Source organism: Sycon ciliatum, chromosome 1 (genome assembly GCF_964019385.1).
Source record: "Sycon ciliatum chromosome 1, ocSycCili1.1, whole genome shotgun sequence".
Lineage (NCBI taxonomy): Eukaryota > Metazoa > Porifera > Calcarea > Leucosolenida > Sycettidae > Sycon > Sycon ciliatum.
The window spans coordinates 74,820,289-74,844,315 of NC_088643.1; the positions used below are offsets into that span (position 1 = coordinate 74,820,289).

The 24,027-nt window shown below is 47.4% G+C and overlaps 2 protein-coding genes across 2 annotated transcripts in view; one reads left to right on the top strand and one right to left on the bottom strand.

Annotated features, from left to right (window-relative positions):
• Window positions 1-211: 211 nt before the first annotated feature.
• On the top strand, window positions 212-3,674 carry LOC135805432 (dual specificity protein phosphatase 22-like). The gene is made up of 3 exons (XM_065319463.1): window positions 212-510; window positions 1,690-1,984; window positions 2,312-3,674. Exons 1-3 carry the CDS (start codon window positions 496-498, stop codon window positions 2,635-2,637), a joined length of 636 nt encoding a protein of 211 aa, XP_065175535.1. The 5' UTR covers window positions 212-495; the 3' UTR covers window positions 2,638-3,674.
• Window positions 3,675-4,477: 803 nt separating this feature from the next.
• The window catches only part of LOC135805433 (uncharacterized), a 60,149-nt gene continuing 40,599 nt past the window's right edge, over window positions 4,478-24,027 (bottom strand). Inside the window, exons 27-44 of the mRNA XM_065319464.1 lie at window positions 22,129-22,179; window positions 21,632-21,702; window positions 20,454-20,520; window positions 19,963-20,103; window positions 19,462-19,571; window positions 18,988-19,071; window positions 18,548-18,653; window positions 18,198-18,268; window positions 17,412-17,547; window positions 14,232-14,360; window positions 13,990-14,040; window positions 13,508-13,635; window positions 13,094-13,173; window positions 12,281-12,369; window positions 11,974-12,068; window positions 7,703-7,755; window positions 5,983-6,131; window positions 4,478-5,801 (exon numbers count right to left, since the gene is read on the bottom strand). Coding sequence (XP_065175536.1) covers window positions 5,613-5,801; window positions 5,983-6,131; window positions 7,703-7,755; window positions 11,974-12,068; window positions 12,281-12,369; window positions 13,094-13,173; window positions 13,508-13,635; window positions 13,990-14,040; window positions 14,232-14,360; window positions 17,412-17,547; window positions 18,198-18,268; window positions 18,548-18,653; window positions 18,988-19,071; window positions 19,462-19,571; window positions 19,963-20,103; window positions 20,454-20,520; window positions 21,632-21,702; window positions 22,129-22,179 — 1,800 coding nt within the window. The 3' untranslated portion in view covers window positions 4,478-5,612. The remainder of the gene's footprint in view (window positions 5,802-5,982; window positions 6,132-7,702; window positions 7,756-11,973; window positions 12,069-12,280; window positions 12,370-13,093; window positions 13,174-13,507; window positions 13,636-13,989; window positions 14,041-14,231; window positions 14,361-17,411; window positions 17,548-18,197; window positions 18,269-18,547; window positions 18,654-18,987; window positions 19,072-19,461; window positions 19,572-19,962; window positions 20,104-20,453; window positions 20,521-21,631; window positions 21,703-22,128; window positions 22,180-24,027) is intronic.

Sequence of the window (24,027 nt, forward strand, 5' to 3'; positions counted from 1 at the left end):
TGAGGACCCTCCCGGCCTCGGTCATTCGCACGCTGTCACTGTGTGTGAGCAGGGAGTGATGCTTTCTTGCAGGTTCGCCGAGTCGAAGGTTCGATGGACTTTCGTGATAATTATGATGGCAGTCGCGGGTCAGTCAAGTGTCAAGTCAGTCGGCGGAAAAAGCGCCAGCTCCGGTGTGGGGAACACCTTTCCTAGTATATAAGCTCCCGAGCTTATTGTTTTTACTCTTGGTTTTGCTGATACTAGTTGTGATAGTCTAGAGGTCTACGAGGTGAGTTGTTGACTACTGGCAAGAAGAGGTTGTACTCCTTACAGGTCTGACCGAGGAATTCACTAATACGACATAATAACTGTTACAGGCACCTTTGATACGGAGTACTAAGTTAGTAGTAATTGTAGTCACGGGCACCACCAGTGCAGCTGTTCCAACCAGGGACGAGGACCGACGTCGAACCAATACCCGCTATCAAGAGTGCATAACCTCCGCTTGCTGTTATGGATGAAGTACTGGTAAGCCTTTATTTTCAGTCCACTAGCTGCATGCTGTGGACTCAGTTCACAGTTTGAGGAAGACTGTGAAAATGTATCTTTTAAATTGTTTAGCGTACTACTACTAGTACTAGTAGTACGAGTACTCGGAGTTGCAATACTGTTCCACCTTACTTGTAAGGAAGCTCAAAATTTTATTGAGCACGTTGTGCGCAGAGAGGATATTAGCAACCTACTGTCGTGGACATGGAAATCCAGTCAAATGACCAGAACGTTGCATGCAGTGCACATGCGACCAGCACTCTGCAGCGCGTATACGAATGTGTGTACCCGCTTACCCACGGCTGCATGGCCACTAGACGTGCAACCGGATTTCCATGTCCACGGCAGTACTTTGTAGCGTACTCAAAATTAGTACTATGATGTGAATATCATAGCATTGTATGGATTGAATCGAATCACATTATGCATGAACCAGGCGCCAGGCGCACGCTCCAGTAACGAATAGAAAACTGAGGAGAGCTCTTCATGATTTCATACACTTATCCGCTACAGAGGTTATTCGAATGATTTCATTTGGTGAGTCAGCGGAACTGTTTATGGGCGCTATGTATGCGGCGTGAGTCGCTAGTGCAAGCGCAGCACTGTGCCGTGTATATGTGCTCGTGGAGATGCGTACTACTCCCTGGTTGCAATGATGCAAAGCAACCGTTGTCGTTCGGATGATCAGTTTAAAAATACTTATTTAGTTACTATTATCTGATTCGATTGGTGAACTGTTGCACTCCTAACTGTTATCTTATACCAATACTTTGCTCTCTCTTTTTTCCTCTTCCGTTGGCACATGAAAAGCCGGGTGGATTTTCACATTGCTGGAACTCACAAATCTTTTATGGGCCGGTAATAAAGAAAGTGTGTTTTTGTTTGTTTCAGAAACCTGGCATATCTCTCCTTCTCATGCCAACATTTTGGTTTGAAATGCCTTGCAAACTTTCCGTAATCCCCCCCCCCCCCCCCCCAACACACAAATATGAATCAGTCACGGTTAATTTAAAAAGAAAGAAAGCAAAACTACATGTATTATGTATCTCGGGCAAAGGCAAGAGTCTTTGGGCAGCATATTCATGGTGCTCCAGCAGCAATTGCGGCTCCCGAGTAATAATTATTGTCTCTATGGTGTGGCTTTATTTTTGTCTTTAGGAAAACCCGTATTATGACATTACGATCCCGAATGCAGACCGAGTGCTGCCACATCTCTTCATTGGCAATTACGCAGCCGGTGAGGACGAGAAGTTTCTTACGGATAACCGCGTCACATACATATTGAACTTGACACCGGACAAGCACAGGAAAAGGTTGGAAGGGATCACCTACCTAAACCTGGTGTTGCACGATTCTGCCCATGAAGATATCTCGCGCGTCTTTGATCAGGCACACGACTACCTGACAACAGTGCGCTTAGAGGGTGCAGTCGCCCTTGTTCACTGTCACATGGGTGAGCTGTACATGTGTACAGTGTCTTGTATGTCATACCTTGTGATGGGCACGGTACGCTGTCTTTGCTGAAACGTTTACTGTGCTTGGTTTTTAGTATGAGCTGCACGGACACTGCATCCATATAAGAATCAGTACGTTGATTGCTATGATGTAGTTAAAGTGGGTCACCCACCCATAATCTAGGGCGGGAATAGACCCTTCTTCAGGCGTGTACCCAGGGGGGGGGGGGGGTCCACAGGGTTCGGTCAAACCCCCCTTTCCGTCAGCCGACTGAACGATGTAACCCCCTCCCTCCCTGATTTGACTTCTCGTTGGTTTTCTGTAGGTATTTCTCGTGCCACCACGATGACCATGTCACACATTCTGCTTAGTGGTAAGATCTATGATGACATAGATGAGCATCGGGAGAGTGGAAAGATGTATGCGAGCCGTGGGTTTGCTGACGATAAGGCATCGAGTGCAGGAGAGCAAGTTTCGTTTGCGGAAGTCTGGCGCCTGGTACGAACGCGTCGCAAGTGTGCCTTACCGAATCCGGGCTTTGTCCAGTATTTAGGGTTACTTGAGATGAAGCTTACAGGCCAAAGCACACCCAGCGTCAAGCCATCCGATTTACCCTACGAGGCGTATGTGGAATTACCTTTGGAAATATAGTTCTTCTTTTCTTACTCGTCACTTAAAACTCTCGACACACTCCGCAAAAGCATCACCTTCACCCTGGGCCTGGCCCGTCAACGGGATAACACTCCAACTGTAAGTATGCAAGTATATCAACGACTTGGGAAAGTTCTCCCTCTTCTTCTTCTTCTTCTTCTTCGCATTATTATTTTTACTCCCCCTCACATTGTGTTCTAGGCTATCAATTAATGCCTCAGAGTAGGTGAGTTGATCCCCCCCCCCCCCGATATAAGTTAGTGGACCGTTACGTTACAGTGTAGCGCATGGTATGTGCTGCTGCTGCTGCTGTTATGAATCATGGGTGAGAGTGTGTGCATGCATGATATGTAGCTCCACTGACGACATCTTAGTGTGTTCTAGATGTTGGTAGTAGGCAGCCTCCCAGACGTGTCCTGTGGTGTCTGTCAGCTTGTCTTCTATTTGTTTTGACCAGTGAATACCATGCCGGCCACACACAGTAACTAGCATAATCATGTCTACTCGGAACTATGAAGTATGAGTTACTTCATGCAATGACAAAGTCCCCGTTCTACTCTTTAGGCTGACAGTGTGGCGGCGTATACCATGGTATACGCTCACTACAATGACGTAGTGTCACTGATAAGTTACAATCTTCTCCGCATGTTTGTACTGGCGTTTACCTCATACCGGTATCAACACACCAAGAGCCTCTTGCGAATTTGTATTCAAGATGTGCTTCTGCTCCTATGTCTATGCTCCTATGTCTATGCTCCTATGTCTATGATTTCCTGTCTTTCAGTCTACTATTTTTAATTTATTTATCACTTGTCAAGGCTCCTTGTAGTAGCGTTACGAATTTCATAACTCAATTTATGAGCATATCAGGTTGCTTTCTTTTGTGTGTATTCTGTCAAGCGCCTTCAATTCAGTCCAGAGTGTCTTTCCAGTTTACTTGTCCGGCAGCGTTTCTCAAAAACAGGACTGCGCCGAACTTTTGCAGTTTGAGTGTATTTTATATATTCTTGATTTGAGTTCTGTACTGATGAAAATTAATATAAGGCCACCCTTTGTTAATTCATTGTTTAACGTCCTTTTTTTCGCGAAAAGGTACGCGGGAGGGCGGAGAAAAAACAAAAGCCCATTCCAAAAACTGGAAACCCCAATCAAACATTTTGACCAGTAAAGCATGTGATATATACAATATTTCTGGGTCTAACGGCACTTGCAGGCATAGAACAACACTCTTTGATGGTACATTGGAGCACATGCCTGATGAATCCAACAAAACAGGTACATAGCATGGAGTTAGCATGTCATGAATTCATTACATCTGGATTTTTACTAGGACACACACCGTACGATATTTAAAAGCCAACAAAAAAAGAAAAAGAACACAAGACAAAGGCATGCCCGGGAGGCAAGATTATAAGTTTAAGATCATGATCGGCACACTGTGAAATTACACAATCATGTATTTACAACTTCGCATATTATTGGTACTACTACTTTCTTGTTTTTTTTTCCGGTCGGAGGCAAAAAGGTACGCGGGCGCGGACGTTAAACAACGAAAAAAGAAAGGGTGGCCTAAACTGCCAAGCCGCTGGATGGCGGTGTAATGTGGTTTGGACATGCGTTTGTGGTAGGGGTAGGTGCATGCCGGTGACAGTAGTCCGAGTCCTACACTCGTACTAGATCGATCCGTGACATGCAGCCAGCAGCACATAATGGCCCATGTCGGACATACGCTCGCTGAGCATACACATGGAAGCTTGCGCATGGCACCACGCATGTACCTGTGTACTGTATTCGAATAATTGCACACTCCATAAACTCTTCAAGTCACTCAACTTCGGTGGTTTGGATATGCAGCCTTCTGCAATAGTACGGGCTTATACGACACCTTAATAGCGGTAACAAACACAGCCGTGATGATTATGGCACAGTGTTCCACCTATAGGCATGCACGCGCAGGCCGAAAACTAGAGATGCATACGTATCCTAGAATTGTCCTTTGGCTGACTACACAAAACTAGAGAAAGCTAAATGAAAGTTTCACTTGTGACGGGCCAGAACCCCAGTGCAGTTCTCCAAAGGCCAAAAATCAACGTGCTACATAGACGCAAAAATAAGGTAGCAGATATGTGAAAACGGTTGGGGTGAAGCTGCCAGCAGCATTCTTAAAAAAAATGAGTTAAACTACAATTGTAATACAAGTGCCTTCCTAGAGCTAGAGACCTAGCTGGTTCATGAATACCGTACTGGCAATAGAACAGCCCTGCAAAAAGAAGACAAATCAACGAGCAACCTGGATTCCGCTTGCACGGACTGCAAGCAAAAAACCCAGGGTGTGCTGCAGCAGTGCGACATCTGAATGTGTAAGGAATATTCGACAGGAGTAATGAAAGTAATGTGACTACCCTATCGGCCTACACTCATTAAAATTTTACAAGTAAGCCATTAATTTGAGAAAATAAAGGGGGGGGGGAATCCCCCTGCATGTGCCTATTGTAAGTTTGTAACCTACACTACACTTGTTTAAAAAGTTCTAGACTCATGTTATAATCATGTAAGGATCTATGATAGAATTGAAAGCTAACGTAATGGCACACAGGCGTATAGCCTGGCCTATTGTAAAACGGATTCGAAATGCTAGCAAAGCAGCACAGCAAGGAAAGCAGATGCATCGTCGAACAAGGTGCAAGCCAACAAGGTATGGCAACTATAAAACGGGTAGTGACCAGATGTCTGCAAAATACTGCCATGAAAAGTGTCCGAATAAGACCAGGGAAATGAACATCGCTGCCAATGGCTAAGTGCCATTCACCACACTTCCAAGAAAAATGAGTTCATAGCTTGCAGAGGAGCTTTGAATACGGATCTAAATGTTCAAGTGGTATGTTTACTGACATTAGAATTTAGAAGCAGTACATAATGCATGCTTCCAGAGCCTTGCAAGGTTGGCATTGGAATTGGACCTCATCTGCTGCTGCTCACCTCAAGCGCTTCATCAGCTGAAATCCACCATATGCTGCAGCCGCAGCAAGCATCGGCGTCATAAGCAAAGAAGCCGAGGAGATTGGGTGAACGCGCGCCCACCCGAACGCACCATACGCATGCATGCCCATGGACAGGTACCACGCGTTGACAATGAGTTTCTCAAACTGCTCCTTACGGCCGGTCTGCCAGTGAAAAACAATACGTACCAAAGACAAAAATTCCAGACAAGTTCAAAATATTGCCCGTGTAGAAAAGCTTGGGAGTTTATTGAAGCACTCAGTGAAGCAGAGGCTGGAACTACTCACAAACACCGTATGTTCTCAGACCTCAAAGGAAAACAAGACCGTGGCAGCCAGTACTCACCTGGTCAACAACTTCGTACGAGAGCTCTCGCTTCTGCACAGCGTAACGGAGCAGTCCGACATGCTCCAGCGCTAGCAATGCTGGGTTACTGCGGACAACGCTCTCCATCGATCCTTCCAGCATATCACACGTCAAATAGGTACACTTGCCTAGTAGCAGCAGAAAATAGAGCAGAGTAGTTGCTAATTTATAGAAAAGAAAAGGACTAAGGAACTACAAGTTACGCTATAATGTCCACTAACACCACCAGTTACTTGACAATCAGCTCATGCGATAACATTGCACAAACACTGCATGAGCTGATTGTCAAGTAACTGGTGGTGGTAGGCTGTGTTTACACGAGAACTTTCAACCCGGGTCGAGTTCAACCCGGGTTGAAAGTCTGTACGATGGAAAAAATAGGTGAGTGTTTATGAAGACAGTTGATCCGGGTCAACTACTGATTTGATGCCAAAAGTCCACTTCTAGAGTCCTGTATGGTCACGTGAATCATTTCGCGCGAAATTTGCATGACTGTGCAGTTCTATTCATACCTGGCGCGAGATACACACAGAAGTACGTTAGTGTGATTTCTCGCCCCGGGTTGAAATTTCAACCCGGGTCAAGCGCAATGCGTCATGAAAACGCGCCAGTCAATCTGTGCTCATGTCGGGTTGAAACTTGACCCGGGTTGAAACGCCTCATGTAAACACAGCCTTAGTGGACACTATAGCGTAAATTGTAGTTCATTTGAGAGGTTCTGCAAAACGAAAATGTGTACGAACTTTCGCTCTACGTCACGAAGTGAGAAACTTCGCACGAACTTTCGCAACTTTGGACGCGAAACTTGCAGGGAACGCGAAATGAACTTTCGTAGGAAGTTTCGTGAGATTGGGTCATGTCGTACGTGCACTTGGCGCGTGCAAACTACGAAAATGTGCAGAACACAAAGTTCGTGCGAAAATTCGTACACATTTTCGCAAGGCCTGTCGCGAAACTTCGTTCGAATTTTCGTTGTGCAGAACCTCTCTATGGGTCCTTTTCTTTTCTACTTCTTCTGAAGTACAAATTTATCCTTGGCTCTCCATCCGAGTAGTTGCTAATGTACAGGTTAAAGCGGTGATATGGATACTGGTAATCTGGTACACGAAGGTATGGTGTGTGCGTGGCCTTTTCGGAACCATTCAACTCATAGCAACTACGTAGTAGTCACAGAAATATCATCACTTGCATAAATGCAGTTAGTGGTCGCTGCACAGTGGAGATGAGAGTAGCGTCATTGTGTGGTTATACTTATAAGCTAACTAAGTGACTCGCGAACCTCTGCACTGACATGACGCCGATGAAGACCTGACAACATGCTGGTCTTTGGAGCACACACCCATAAGTACCAGCACAAGTAGACATGCATGTAATCGGCACAGCAGAGAGGGAGCCACGCCATCATTTTGCACTGCAGCATGTGTACCAGCATGCGTGCAGGCGAGCGCGCATACACACACACACTCTCACACACACACACACACACACACACACACACACACACATGCACACACACACACACACTCTCTCACACACACACACACACACACACACACACACACACACACACACACACACACACACACACACACACACACACACACACAAACACACACACGCACAAGTTACGAGTAGCAAGAAAACAATAAGAATCGCAAACAGATGCACAGATCTCTGCAGACAAACCCCATAATCTTACTTTCCAGAGCAGCAGTGGTGTACATTCGAACAGCAAGCTTCAGTCCTCGGAACCTAGTGCGAGAAAAATAACACAATAACAAACACCCTCAGCCAGAAATTACTACTAGCATACCCTACAACGTACAACCATAAAATACTTATACACTAACACAATCACCATCAATGAGTTGTATTAGCCCACGCGAGGACACACCGCTGATTTCCGAGGATCCTGTTTGACTCGAGACGATAGCCGTACAATTATCTCGTCCTCTGAGTACTTCTTAAAGGAGAAGTTAAGGCAAAAATTAAAATTTCACCAGTTGTAGTCTTCGGGGTGCTGAGTCGAATGGTCGTGGTCCGAGAAAGCTGAGACGCTCCCTTCCTACTTGAATCCCAATCGAACTCGCGCACTTCCACCGAAACTGGGTGACTGCGCCCTACTAGATGGGGATTTGTATGCAAAATGTCACTAAAAGCGCCATTTCGTTCTTATAAAAGCACGGATGACCGCGATTGGCCCATATGTTGTAGTCTTTTGGACGCTGAGTCGACTGGTTTTGGTCCGAAAAGGCTGCGATGCAGCGTTCCTCCTTTATTCCCAATCGAACATGGTTGAACAAGCGGTCACGTGCTCCTGGGTGCCCAAATCACCTGGTCACCACGCCAGCAGGCGACAACTTTCACACCAAGGTTCAACTCGAGTGACAGGACTGCACCCAAAAAAGGTCAAACAGGCTACCCTGCAGGCACGGTGACCAGGTGACTGGCGTACGCAGGAGCACGTGACCGCTTGTTCAACCATGTTCGATTGGGAATAAAGGAGGAACGCTGCATCGCAGCCTTTTCGGACCAAAACCAGTCGACTCAGCATCCAAAAGACTACAAGATATGGGCCAATCGCGGTCATCCGTGCTTTTATAAGAACGAAATGGCGCTTTTAGTGACATTTTGCATACAAATCCCCATCTAGTAGGGCGCAGTCACCCAGTTTCGGTGGAAGTGCGCGAGTTCGATTGGGATTCAAGTAGGAAGGGAGCGTCTCAGCTTCCTCGGACCACGACCATTCGACTCAGCACCCCGAAGACTACAACTGGTGAAATTTTAATTTTTGCCTTAACTTCCCCTTTAAGCATAATTCACGGCTTGACAGACCACAAGAAACCATCTCGCTGTCCATGGCTGTTTCTTTTGACGAGTGGCAGGACGCCATCCTGTGGGGTGTACTGACTAATCCAACCGGGGAAAAACCAGAAGATAGTGTGATGTGGATGCGATAGGAATTTGGTGATTTTTAAGAGTTTTTACCAATGATACGAGTTGAGACGGATGTGTTGTGTTCCCTTTGCCCAGCCTCAACCATCCCTTTTTTCCCTCCAGAACATGGATACAAGGATACAATCAGGCCGGGCTCTTTTTGTGGTTGTTCTTCCGCTCTTTACTGTCACCGGAGCCTTTATTCTTTGTCTATTTTGGGTATTCCTCCATAATTAATTATAATTATGGTGGTGGTAGTGGACATTCTCCAAAACTTGAAACGTCGGCGCATTCTGAGGTTCATGCAATTAATTACTACCCAGAGACTTCCCAAAGAATTGTGCGGCACCCACTGCCTGAGCTTGCGCACACCGTGTCCTCTCTCGGCTTTATACGACTCCCTGATTGCCATTAGACGCAAAATGAAAAAGGAAGCATCAGCATCGAATGAGAGCTTTTAGGAAAAATAATGGGAAAAACGCATGTTGACCAACCTAAGCAAGCACCCTTTTTGGTACACGCAATCAACCCACTACCACCAATACACGCAATCAACCCACTACCACCAATACACGCAATCAACCCACTACCACCAATACACGCAATCAACCCACTACCACCAATACACGCAATCAACCCACTACCACCAATACACGCAATCAACCCACTACCACCTATACACGCAATCAACCCACTACCACCAATACACGCAATCAACCCACTACCACCAATACACGCAATCAACCCACTACCACCAATACACACAATCAACCCACTACCACCAATACACGCAATCAACCCACTACCACCAATACACGCAATCAACCCACTACCACCAATACACGCAATCAACCCACTACCACCAATACACGCAATCAACCCACTACCACCAATACACGCAATCAACCCACTACCACCTATACACGCAATCAACCCACTACCACCAATACACGCAATCAACCCACTACCACCAATACACGCAATCAACCCACTACCACCAATACACACAATCAACCCACTACCACCAATACACGCAATCAACCCACTACCACCAATACACGCAATCAACCCACTACCACCAATACACGCAATCAACCCACTACCACCAATACACGCAATCAACCCACTACCACCAATACACGCAATCAACCCACTACCACCAATACACGCAATCAACCCACTACCACCAATACACGCAATCAACCCACTACCACCAATACACGCAATCAACCCACTACCACCAATACACACAATCAACCCACTACCACCAATACACGCAATCAACCCACTACCACCAATACACGCAATCAACCCACTACCACCAATACACGCAATCAACCCACTACCACCAATACACGCAATCAACCCACTACCACCAATACACACAATCAACCCACTACCACCAATACACGCAATCAACCCACTACCACCAATACACGCAATCAACCCACTACCACCAATACACGCAATCAACCCACTACCACCAATACACGCAATCAACCCACTACCACCAATACACGCAATCAACCCACTACCACCAATACACGCAATCAACCCACTACCACCAATACACACAATCAACCCACTACCACCAATACACGCAATCAACCCACTACCACCAATACACGCAATCAACCCACTACCACCAATACACGCAATCAACCCACTACCACCAATACACGCAATCAACCCACTACCACCAATACACACAATCAACCCACTACCACCAATACACACAATCAACCCACTACCACCAATACACGCAATCAACCCACTACCACCAATACACGCAATCAACCCACTACCACCAATACACGCAATCAACCCACTACCACCAATACACGCAATCAACCCACTACCACCAATACACGCAATCAACCCACTACCACCAATACACGCAATCAACCCACTACCACCAATACACGCAATCAACCCACTACCACCAATACACGCAATCAACCCACTACCACCAATACCACACACACACATAAAGGCACGCAATCAACCCACTACCACCAATACACGCAATCAACCCACTACCACCAATACACGCAATCAACCCACTATCACCAATACACGCAATCAACCCACTACCACCAATACACGCAATCAACCCACTACCACCAATACACGCAATCAACCCACTACCACCAATACACGCAATCAACCCACTACCACCAATACACGCAATCAACCCACTACCACCAATACACGCAATCAACCCACTACCACCAATACACGCAATCAAACCACTACCACCAATACACGCAATCAACCCACTACCACCAATACACGCAATCAACCCACTACCACCAATACACGCAATCAACCCACTACCACCAATACACGCAATCAACCCACTACCACCAATACACGCAATCAACCCACTACCACCAATACACGCAATCAACCCACTACCACCAATACACCCAATCAACCCACTACCACCAATACACGCAATCAACCCACTACCACCAATACACGCAATCAACCCACTACCACCAATACACGCAATCAACCCACTACCACCAATACACGCAATCAACCCACTACCACCAATACACGCAATCAACCCACTACCACCAATACACGCAATCAACCCACTACCACCAATACACGCAATCAACCCACTACCACCAATACACGCAATCAACCCACTACCACCAATACACGCAATCAACCCACTACCACCAATACACGCAATCAACCCACTACCACCAATACACGCAATCAACCCACTACCACCAATACACGCAATCAACCCACTACCACCAATACACGCAATCAACCCACTACCACCAATACACGCAATCAACCCACTACCACCAATACACGCAATCAACCCACTACCACCAATACACGCAATCAACCCACTACCACCAATACACGCAATCAACCCACTACCACCAATACACGCAATCAACCCACTACCACCAATACACGCAATCAACCCACTACCACCAATACACGTCGTCCTCTAAGTATTATCATCGTTCTGCTCTGCAAAGTTTTCAAACTGCAAACTCGTCTTACCTTGGCTGTACGAATGCCGTCACAATCTCGTAACCCTGTGCACCAGACTGCAGCTTGATGAACTCACCGATCGCATACGCTACAACGTCTTCGACCTGCCCAACATGGACAAGCACATGCACAATGCACAAGCGCATCCAATCACACAAAGAACAAGACATTCAGCAACTGTGGCGGTACCACACTCTCTGCAACGCAAACCGGGTATTCCAGCATGTTGCCAAACAGCCACAATACCTGACCATGCTTCAAACATGGGTAGAATGATGGTGTGTGAACAATGAGAGGAGCAGCTGTCGTTGCTTACCTGGAACATGTCAGCACTCCAGTCTGCTGCACGTTTCGAGCTGAGCGATAGTACAATAACACCGGGGTAACAAGGTTGAGAGGCCGGACCTAGAGGCATTACAAATCACATGACAGCACAGGACATCACAACACTCAAGAGGAGATGGTGACTAACATGCACACTTGCACAGGCAAGAAGAGAAGACAGTGTGCATGTGCAGACCTGAGTAGGTACAGGTCAGACAGGTTAACCAACTACGCAGCAGCAGCAGCAGCAGCAGCAGCAACAACAGCAGCAGCAGTGGCAGCGGCGGCGATAGCAGTGGCAGCGGCGGCGATAGCAGCAGCAACAGCAGCAATAGAAGCAGGAGCAGCGACGACCATCCTATGCTCTTCCTGCATTCATTATTGGTTTGTGCTTCCAATATAACACGTTTCAGTAGCAGCAGCAGTGGTGGCCACGGCGGCGGCAGCATCAGCAGCAACAGTGGCGGTGGCAGCAGCTGGCACAAGTCACTTCAATACCATCAACATGTACATGGACATGCACATGAGCCACACTGCATACATGCACGCCAATCGAATGTATGCTATGCGCAGATAAACCTGTAACTTGCTAAAATATCTTTTCGCTAGCGGGGGACGTCTTTGTGAAATGCGGTAAAAGTAGCAACTCCTTATAACACACGTTGTACAGTAACATTCTCTTCTTAATCTCACTCACTCTCTCTCTCTCTCTCACACACACACACACACACACACACACACACACACACACACACACACACACACACACACACACACACGCTTCTCCGTGATTACTTGCCCGTACCTTCACGTCGATGTGGAAGGAACTGAAAGAACTGCTGTAGAGTCTCATTACGATCACGCCCACCACGGTACCGCCACACTCTACAACATGTGTACAGACAGACAGACAGAAGGAAAGATGCACAATGAACTACAACTGCACAAACAGACAGACAAACAAACAAACAAACAAAGGGATTCCAGGTTGAAGACAGCTTGATAACCACAACTAATCTGTACAGGGAAGAATTGAATGGAAAGACTGGACATTCCTGAGCTTCACATTGCGCTCTTGGCTGACTCAATCGATAGATTTACTCACAGGCTGAGAACAGTGTTGATAGATTTACTCACAGGCTGAGAACAGTGTTGCAACACCTCTACTGTTAAAAGACAATAAAGTCCTGAGAGCTGAGAGCTGAGAGCTCGGCCTAACCTGTCTTCGTTGACAAAAATCCAGCGCATCAGCTCCTCCTGATCAGCCGGTGATAGCTTGTGAATTCCAACGATCAGAGTGTAGTCGTTCAAAGCACGATGGATGGCATCTGTCTGCTGACGTAATGCCTGCAGAAATCAACAGAAAAAATGATGCCGTGGGTCTAGGTCTCTGGTAAAAGGGCAGCATTGCCTGAGCACAAAGGAAATGAAGCGAAGGAACACCTCAACACTGGCATCAGACCAATGTTAGCACCAGTGATGGCAGTAATTGCAACAACATCGGCAACAACAGCAACAACAGCAACGGTGACAGCGATGACAGCGACAGTGGCAACAGCAGCGACCGTGGTAGCAGCAGCAGCAGAACAAAAATTAGAAACACGCCGTCAACCAAGCAGAGCTAAGACAAAGAGAGACTGGGGAGGTGTGGTAAAAAGTAGCAGCAGGGCACTTACTACACGGGCAATACGTGCATTTTACCTTGGCATCAATCAATGTTGATCTGGTCATACGCATGTGATACAGATAGTGCTGCAGAACAGACACATACACAGGCCCGGCAAGACAGATAAACATACACTGCACGAGTAATGCTACTACACTGGTCACCGATACACAACGTATTACAGGTGCATATACCAGGGAAAAATGCAGGGAAAACACCCAATCACATGATGCGAGGCAAATAGCCCCAGCTGAGCTGGAAAGCAAGATGCTCTCACCTTGAGATCAAAGAAGTTGCCACGACTTGCCGCAAACAAAGATGCCACTCCGATAGTCGCACAGTACTCCGCAGTGTGAGACCTGACTAGCTGAGCGAGATTTGACACAATCTCATCTTTCTCCGGAATCTGCAGATGAAACATGAAATGAAGAGTCAGAAGACGACTATGAGCGCACAACACAACTTCTTCGTCCTGTTGGGGCGACCAGCCAAGCAGCCCAGAGAACCGAGTCCTGTTGGGGCGACCGGCCAAGCAGCCCAGAGAACCGAGTCCTGTTGGGGCGACCAGCCAAGCAGCCCAGAGAACCGAGTCCTGTTGGGGCGACCGGCCAAGCAGCCCAGAGAACCGAGTCCTGTTGGGGCGACCAGCCAAGCAGCCCAGAGAACCGAGTCCTGTTGGGGCGACCAGCCAAGCAGCCCAGAGAACCGAGTCCTGTTGGGGCGACCAGCCAAGCAGCCCAGAGAACCGAGTCCTGTTGGGGCTTAGCCAAGCAGCCCAGAGAACCGAGTCCTGTTGGGGCGACCAGCCAAGCAGCCCAGAGAACCGAGTCCTGTTGGGGCGACCATACAAGCAGCCCAGAGAACCGAACATTATCTCTGCGTAATATAGTGCACCTCCGCACAGCTACTTTTTAAAGGGGCACTCCGGGAATATTTTCCGTGGTGTGTTCTCTTCATGGGGGCCTTATATGGCCCCCAAGGAATGGGGAATCGCGAAAACTAGACCCAAAAAGTCGATATATGAAGCCAGGGAGGGCCAAGTTTGTCTCCTCTTTTGATGGTTTTGATGATGTCCCGTGTGATTAGTATTCAAATTCTCTGCATTTGAAGATCTTAAAGTTGATTGTTCCAACTAGGAACACACGCTTCTTGCCGAACTTGACACTTGACTGACTCACGACTGCCATCCGGAGCACACGAGGAGCACGTCGCACCTTCCACTCGGCAAACCTGCAAGAAAGCACCACTCCCTGCTCAATACACGGTGTTTCGGGGAATTCACCCCTCATCGGTTGAGCTTGAGTAGGCTGAGGAAGATTGTGCCTGAAAAGCACCACTTATATACTGCTCTCCAGGCCAAACCATCACCAGGGATACAAACTTACAGAGACGCTTTGTTTCCAGCGCGACAAACACCCCGTGAAGCTCCAGGTAGCAGCGTGAGTCAGAGTCGCTCATGGAGTTGTGAGCTACCTGGAGCTTCACGGGGTGTTTGTCGCGCTGGAAACAAAGCGTCTCTGTAAGTTTGTATCCCTGGTGATGGTTTGGCCTGGAGAGCAGTATATAAGTGGTGCTTTTCAGGCACAATCTTCCTCAGCCTACTCAAGCTCAACCGATGAGGGGTGAATTCCCCGAAACACCGTGTATTGAACAGGGAGTGGTGCTTTCTTGCAGGTTTGCCGAGTGGAAGGTGCGACGTGCTCCTCGTGTGCTCCGGATGGCAGTCGTGAGTCAGTCAAGTGTCAAGTTCGGCAAGAAGCGTGTGTTCCTAGTTGGAACAATCAACTTTATGACTATTACCGCCGAAGTCGCAACTTCTAAGTTTGAAGATCTTAGTTGTTTGAATTTTCTGGTGATGAAGAACGATGTTTGGTCAACATTCCCAAGCTTCACAACTGCGACCATACTCTAAGGAACCTGAAGGACCTCCTGAGGTGCCCCTGGTAGAAGCGCAGCCTGATGAGGGCCAGGAAATTGGAGCGGACGACTTCACTGGTCCGAGTACGAGGATCCCGAAATTCTCTATACGCCGTGAGGCATATGGTCAGAACAGTTTTGTTTAGACAAGCTGACGCGAAGTCAGGGTGATGTGTAGCACATGTCAAAGGGCTGTCAATGCTAACAGCTGCAGTGCTCTCTCGACAGCGAAGGTAATCGACTGCCCTCTGCATCACCCCACATTTCTGGCAGGAACACCAATCGTTATTTCCTTGTCGACCAGTGAAGTCGTCCGCTCCAATTTCCTGGCCCTCATCAGGCTGCACTTCTACCAGGGGCACCTCAGGAGGTCCTTCAGGTTCCTTAGAGTATGGTCTCAGTTGTGAAGCTTGGGAATGTTGACCAAACATCGTTCTTCATCACCAGAAAATTCAAAAAAACTAAGATCTTCAAATGCAGAGAATTTGAATACTAATCACACGTGACGTCATCAAAACCATCAAAAGAGGAGACAAACTTGGCCCTCCCTGGCTTCATATATCGACTTTTTGGGTCTAGTTTTCGCGATTCACCATTCCTTGGGGGCCATATAAGGCCCCCATGAAGAGAACACACCACCGAAAATATTCCCGGAGTGCCCCTTTAATTTTAACCCTTTAAGAGCCACAGGAAATTTTCAAAAATCTGCATTTTTTCATGTTCCTCGGATCATAGCTTCAGTTCTACTCACTCAATCCTCACAATCTAGGGCTTCCTGGAAAGGTATTCGCGAGAGGAAGAGAATGAGGTCGATCATGATAGCCAGCACACCGTCTATCCAGCGCTAGATCGCAGCGACAGTACGAAAAATGCCCCAAATGCGTCCAATTGCGTCCCGCTCCAGATATTTCATTCTACTCGATCGTGGAGTTCCAATTTTTTTGCTGTGTACCCTTGACAATATCAACAGTGAAACCCGTGCAAATTCGAGTAAACCAGCGTGACGAAAAGTCTCAAAAATCTCAATACTAAAGTTGCACTGCGCGCTTTTGAAATTGCCGCGATCGCGGCTCAACTTACGAGTGATTTATCTCGGGAACCGTTGCTCGCAGCGCTTCGCGGATTGTTTCTCCCGACAGGTGAGAGTTTTCTCTTCGCCCTGGATATTTCGATCGATGGATTTGAGCGAGATTAGACTGAGTTACGATCTTTTGAAGTTTTGCATTTGAATGCGTCGTTTACGACGCATTCAAGTATGGGGCGGCTCTTAAAGGGTTAATAATACGTTTACAGGTATGTGAGCAACACCAGAGTGTATGCAATGCTCCAAGAACAGACCACATTGAGAGGGAGGTAAGACAGGAAACATGCCGCATGAAGTGTGACTGTGTATGAAGACAAACGTAAAGATACCAAAACAAAAATGTGTCCTAACGTTATCTGGACATTGATCACAACACATACGCAGGAACCAATATTTTCACATTTTTCAGGTTTTCTAACCACTACTGAGGCTGTAGCTCCTACTACGAGTACTGACCATCTCTGCGCCTTCTCTCGTCTGCTTGCGCTGGTACACATCATACTTGAACGCGGCTGACAGGATTGCCTCTGGACTGTCACCCCTGCATGAAATCTCTGCACCCACACTTTGAGCCAGTGATCTGCCAAGAAACCTACAGCGAAGAATCAGGAAGCACAGGGCCAAAACACACAGGTTATGCATACCTTCTCACATCCCTGCCAAACAATATTATGTCTTTGTTGCCAGAAAAAATAGTCGCTGTTGTATTTTTTGCAAACGTTTCGCACCCGGCAACACAACAGAATTTTTGTGAGTTGCCTATGCAGCCTATGGCCCTGACGCAGTATCTCCAGGTTGGCTATTCCTTCTCCGGCAACGATGGAAGAAGCGACATTGATACCATACTTGGCATGTCCCTGTTGTTGCTGCACTGAGCCATGGTTTGTGGAGAGCATTCCCACTACATAGCGCTTGCTCAAGGCCGATTGCGTCTGCCGCAGTGCCTCAGCGCCATGTTTGCTGTGATTAACACGGCTGCAATGCCGCCGACATTCACCAGTATTGACTCTTGGTGCGAGTTGTTTGCAAAGGCACTTTGTCTGGATACTGCCAGGCGAGGGCAAGTTTGCCACAGTGCCAGCCCGCATCATCAGTCTGAGATGTGGCACACGGTGACACGGAGAGTGCGAATGCAGATTGACAGCGTCAAGTGTACATACACCACCGTCATGTTTATTGTCACTGCTGATGGATGGCTGATTACAGCACAAATATCCTCAGGTAGGGAGAGTGGGTCCTTACCGAAACTGTCGGTAGTAGTCGTCCTCAACAAGTCGAGTCATCAAGTCGGTGAAAACCAGACCAGCCAGGTCCTGAAAGAATGGATACACAAAGAGGATTAGTAGGTTAGAGTAAGCCGGTGCCTTTCTGAAGACAAAGGTACATCCTGGCTCAGGTGCAAGCTACCAAAACAATGAGATGTGACGACCATCAAAGAATGCAAATGCCCATGCAAAACATGTGCACAGCTCAAGAAAGCAGGGTTTCACAATGCAGGTCATACATAAAATCCTCCTCCCCCAACCCTCCCCAATGCGAGATATTAAACATTCGAATGCACATGCACACGTAGATACAATGCAATGACATACTTTCTGCACACTGGCTAGTCGGCGCAGTGCCCGATCTCCACGTCTGACTTCATTGCTGAATCCCGGGGTCAGCACAATGTCAACGCCGCCACGAACTCGTTCAGGACTACTCGCAACAAACACAGTAATAACACACAGCACCGGACAAACACATGCACGTTTACAATTAGTCAATTAGTAACCGAATATACACGTATTAACATGTAGCTACATAGTGCTGATGCCGGTAGTCCTCCAGTCACCGATTGAGACACGGCTGTCTGTACATGTATACCTCATTCAAGTTCATTGTACAAGCAGGAGCAGCAATCACAGACGCAGCTCTTAAAAGTGCAACACAGGACACACTTGAAATGTCCATGCGAGCAAAAAAGATGACTTGTGGATCACGAGTCGAGAGCAGGCTGGATTGAAGAAAAGAAAACATGAGAGAAACTCACCGGCTATCAAGATAGGTCCGCCACTCTGGTGAGAAGTCATAGGAACAGTTGATATGGAAGCCAGATGTGACTGGCTCTACTAACCTGCAGAAATCACAATGACAACATCGAAAAATCACTGCTCGGCCGTCTTTCACATCATTTTCAATTCAACCTTACCAACTTGATACCAGGAGCAAGGTTCTTCTCCCTTTTGTCCTTTTCGTGACAGTAGTAGTCAGTGGTGTCTACAGGCACATTGCGATAACCTACTGCTCTTGTGGCCCAATCACATGCCCGGGTATATGCCGTCCCAGGCACATCTTGGCAGCTAGTGAGTACAGAACGGGAGGTTCAGTCCAGATTGTGCTCAATCCACACCAAATCCTGCGCTCACAAGCTGCCGGGACGCGCATTCGGGCGACATGTGTGAATGGGCCGCTAGAGTGTGAAAGACCACTTTTAACATGCCTTGGCCTGTGAGTGGCTCCTCACCTGTTCAACATCAGCCATGTCTGAGTGTTAGGGCAGCCTGGTTGGATGATCAGTGCAGGTACAGCTGGATGCTCGCTGCTCAGAAGAACTTGGAAGAACTCAACCCACACCTGAATAGCATGGAATTTCGAGCATACGTACAAGCACACCCACACCCACACACACGCACGCACGCACACACACACACCACACCACACCACACCACACACAAGCATGCATAAAGTCTCTACACAATGAAAGTAAAATCAAAAGTAGTGCTTGAGCCATATGTGCAAGGCCATGTGTGCATCCGCTGAGTTGCATTCAGTAGTACGATCACGTACTTATTTGTTTCTTCAACCTGTCTGGGCAAAGTTGGAGAGAGAAAACAACTAGGCCAACAGAGAAGAGTAGGCAGCACACATGTACAAACAACAAAGGGGAGAGGGTCCTATGAAAGCAGCTGCGCTGAATAACTAACTCGAAAGGCACATGCACATCAAGACGAAGATGGGCTCGTACCTCTGAGGTATCATACGGGTGACCATTGCTATAGGCCTTGTATACAAGTGTGCCTTCTTCGCCAAAGACCAGCTCCACATTCTCAATCTCCATGCCATCAAGATAAATACTTGCCAGGGCATTGTCAGCTCTAAGACCGATCTGAGACAACGATATAAAGCAGTTTTCAACAATAACAGACATGAAGTTTAGGACTAGAACCACTGCAGTTCACTGTGCTCAAGTCAAACAGTACACACATGTATGTTAGTGATGAGTATGCTTTGATAGCACAGGGATTTACTCTATACAAGGCAACCACCCAACACAATGAACAATGAATTATTCGAGTGGAACCACAACAGGGCACAAACAGAGCCATCTCACAACAACACAGTACGCTACACATAACTGTAGATGTGAGCATGTGTAAACGCATGCATACGCAAGCCCGTTCACACATGCGCATACGCACATGCACACACGTACACACACACACACCACGCACGTACCTCCAGCGGTCTCTCACAGTGCTCCCCGTTGGGTGCATAACAGCCAATGATACCACCACTGCAGGTTCTGTTGCAAAACAACACACACAAGAAAACAACCAAATGATACTACCACTGTACATTCTGTTACAGGACAGACACACAAGAAAATAACCAATGATACCACAACTGCAAGTTCTGGTACAAAACAAACAAGAAAACAAGAAAATTACTAAAAAAACCTAACACAGCGGTATGGCCGGATGATTGACAGAGGCGCAGCGTTGTCCAATACTGCATCTATTTCATGTAGCAGGGTACGTTCAAGAGAGACTTTCAACCGGTCAAATAACAACACAGAAAATATGTCCTTTTTGGTGGATTCCACCCAGCGCAGACTCGAATGTTTGCTCACGTACACATTTACTACAGAGTCAGTGGCTGTCGCCTGTGATACTCTGCAGCATTGCTAATAGCAATGTTTTCGTTGGCTATCCGATACGACTCATCGCCTGAGAGACACTTCTGATGGTCCTAGCAGACGTCATTGCCACCGTGGCCAAAAGAGCGTCGTTGCAATCGTCGCTCTTGTCATCGTTAGAACCAACATTGCCAATATTCAATACCGGTATTGCTGGAAATCAATGACACCGAGGCGCTCCGTTACGACACACTATCTATTTCGATGCCGGATAATGCCTGAACATCTAGAGTCTGAGAACCCTGCTTGATAGCCGATTCTAAGCCTGCCTCCATATTACAGTTTAAGCCTCCGAATCGCTCTGTAAATCTCACTCACGTCTGATCTTGTTTGATCAAATCTACCTGGTCCAGGTGTGTGATACAACGTACTTATACGGAGGTTGCAGAGCGGTTGGGATGACATTCCCAAAACAATCTTCTTGAGTCTTGTGGCAAAGCACTTGTGAAACACAGTATTACTAGTACATTCACTAGACGCACAGCATGTTAGATCCAATGTCTGGAATAGAAGTGTATCCACAAGGCACACCGAACAAATATATGTGCACTGAAAGCTCAACTAATGGCAACAATTGCTAAATGGATAAACACACACGCACGCACGCACGCATACACACACACACACACACACACACACACACACACACACACACACACACACACACACACACACACACACACACATATCATACGTCTAAAGTGGACAACAGACTCACTGTGCTGTGTGAAACAGTGATGTGTGCAGCACAACACTGAATGCCTTTGGAGAGACTTCTGCCTTCTTCACCTACACAGCAACAAAACGCAAATACACCTGTTTCAAGAGCAACAACTAATTGGTAACACACAAGCAGCAGTAGCAGCAGCAGCAGCAGTTATAGCAACAAAATCAACATGATTATGCCAATACAAGAAAGCTGAATCCTTGATACTTTGCACTGGGCTACTCTGTGCTTGACAGTCTCCAGATCACCCCCGCCCCCCCCCCCCCCCCCCCTTTGATGAAATGACTCGACCAGATTTGCTGCATGTTGCAAGGCGACACTTGCATAGGTGAACCCGAGCAGCCACATGGGCAACACCAGGATAGTGAATGCCACTGCGACTATGCACATGTAAGTTGACCTATTTTGACAAGAAGCAGTGGCGAATGCAGCTGCTGCTGTTATCACAACTACCAGTGCCAGTACAGTAGAGCAAGTCGGCATCTTACCATCTCTTCACACTCCAATTCAATCTTCTCTTCTCGCGTCAAAAGAGAAAGCTGTTGAAAGAAAGAAGAAGGAAAAGCCATTCACTAAAAACACCTTGCTACAGCACACACCTCAGCAGTTTTCTGGATCATGCACAGGTACAGAGTTTACTTAGCACAAATAGGCGCACATGCCTGTATCCGGATACAGGCACACTCACTTTAAAGCGCATGCTCTTATAGGCAAATCACGGCCAAACTTCTCACTCGGACACAATCACGGGTAAAAGTCTGCAAACAGCATACTGGAACCATGAAACTGACATCCACAAGTCAAACTCAAAGATTCTGGCAAACGAACTCTGATCGCACATGCACGTAAAAGTGAAAGACATTTTAATTTGAAAATCAGATTAGTGGTAGTGACTTTGGCGAAGATTTATATTTTATAGGAAAGGTGTTCGCTTAACACCCCGGAGCTCGCGCTTTTCCGCCGACTTGAGTTGACACTTGACTGACTCACGACTGCTGCCTGCGTGAGTCAGTCAAGCGTCAAGTCAAGTTGGCGAAAATTGGATTTGTAACAAAAAGTCATTTATAAGCGCATGTGCTTCTATGTGCATTATTACGGTACACGCAGTTTACAAACATGGGAAGTTTGTCAAACTACATGAACAACAACTTTGACACCAGAGAGTTCTACTTTCTCGTGTCTGAAGGTCAAACCTTGTCTTTCGGCTTCAGCCAGGTTGACTCACTCGTTACGGTTCTGCACCACACATGTTTGAAGGGCGAGTATGTGATGGGGTCATGGGACTCATGGCAACCAGAACAATGCTGACATCCGGCACAGTGCAGCCTACTGTACTCGTCGCAATGACCGAACTCTCCGTGCCTACAACGGGGGAGTTGTCAGCACACTGGAGAGGGCAGAGGTCACCTTGTCATCTGGCAATCGTATCTGCACCATAGCCTGTTTCATTGTGCCAAAGGGCTCCCTCCGAGTGCCATTCGGCCAGGACATAATCAAGGAACTCGAGCTACTAGTGCCGGCCCACCTGACGGAGTCTGGAAATGTAGTCAGCATTGCACCGGCCAGCATAGCCATGAAGCCAGATGCAGTGGCTGTCGCTCTGCTAGCTCGATGCACCCTTTCAGCCTCAAGGACGAGATAGAGGTAGAAGCCTGCTATTCGCAGCTAGAGAGAGAAGTATTGGGAGTCGTGTTGGCGCTGCAACGCTCCCGGTGATACGTGCTTGAGCGACACGTCAATGTACATACCGACCACCAACCCCTGATATCCATCGTACAGATGATGACGTGCCTCCCCGGCTTCACTGGTGGCTGGTGTCTCTCATGCCCAACACTTACAAGTCGTTGCACGTACCCGGAAAACAGCTCTTATGTGTGCGTGCCTTGTCCAGGGCTCCGCTCTGCTGAGACAAAGTCTAGGGCGGGGTTTGTTGGTATGGTGCTGGAGAGCAGGTTGCACAGGTCACACAAGACGACCCGATTCTGCGTAGCATTTCGCAACGAGTGCTGGCGTCCAGACAGGGGTCCACGAGTGCTAGTAAAGAGCCGTACTACATCGTAAGTGACCAGCCCTCAGCCTCAGACGGCGTCGTGCTGTTCAATGCGAGAGTGGTCATCCCAGAAGCGCTTCGTACCGCAGTTATGGCGTTAGCACATGAGGGGTACCCAGGTGGAGCGGTGTTCCTGGAATCTCTCCTACGTCAGGTTTGGTGGCCCGGTGTCACAAAAGATGCCACATTGCACTCCGACCGTTGTTCTGAATGCTATAGGAAACATAGCAACGAGCATCAGGAGCTTCTCCCTTCAGAGATAGGTGTACGGAGAAGCTCGCAGTAGACTTGGTGAATGTGGAAGGACAAAAACGGCTTTTAATTCACTGATTATGGC

What these genes read in the sequence shown, in the direction of transcription:
- LOC135805432 (XM_065319463.1), top strand. An exon ending in CCTTGTTCACTGTCACATGG is followed by an intron (nt 1,985 to 2,311) that starts GTGAGCTGTACA and finishes GGTTTTCTGTAG; the next exon opens with GTATTTCTCGTGCCACCACG.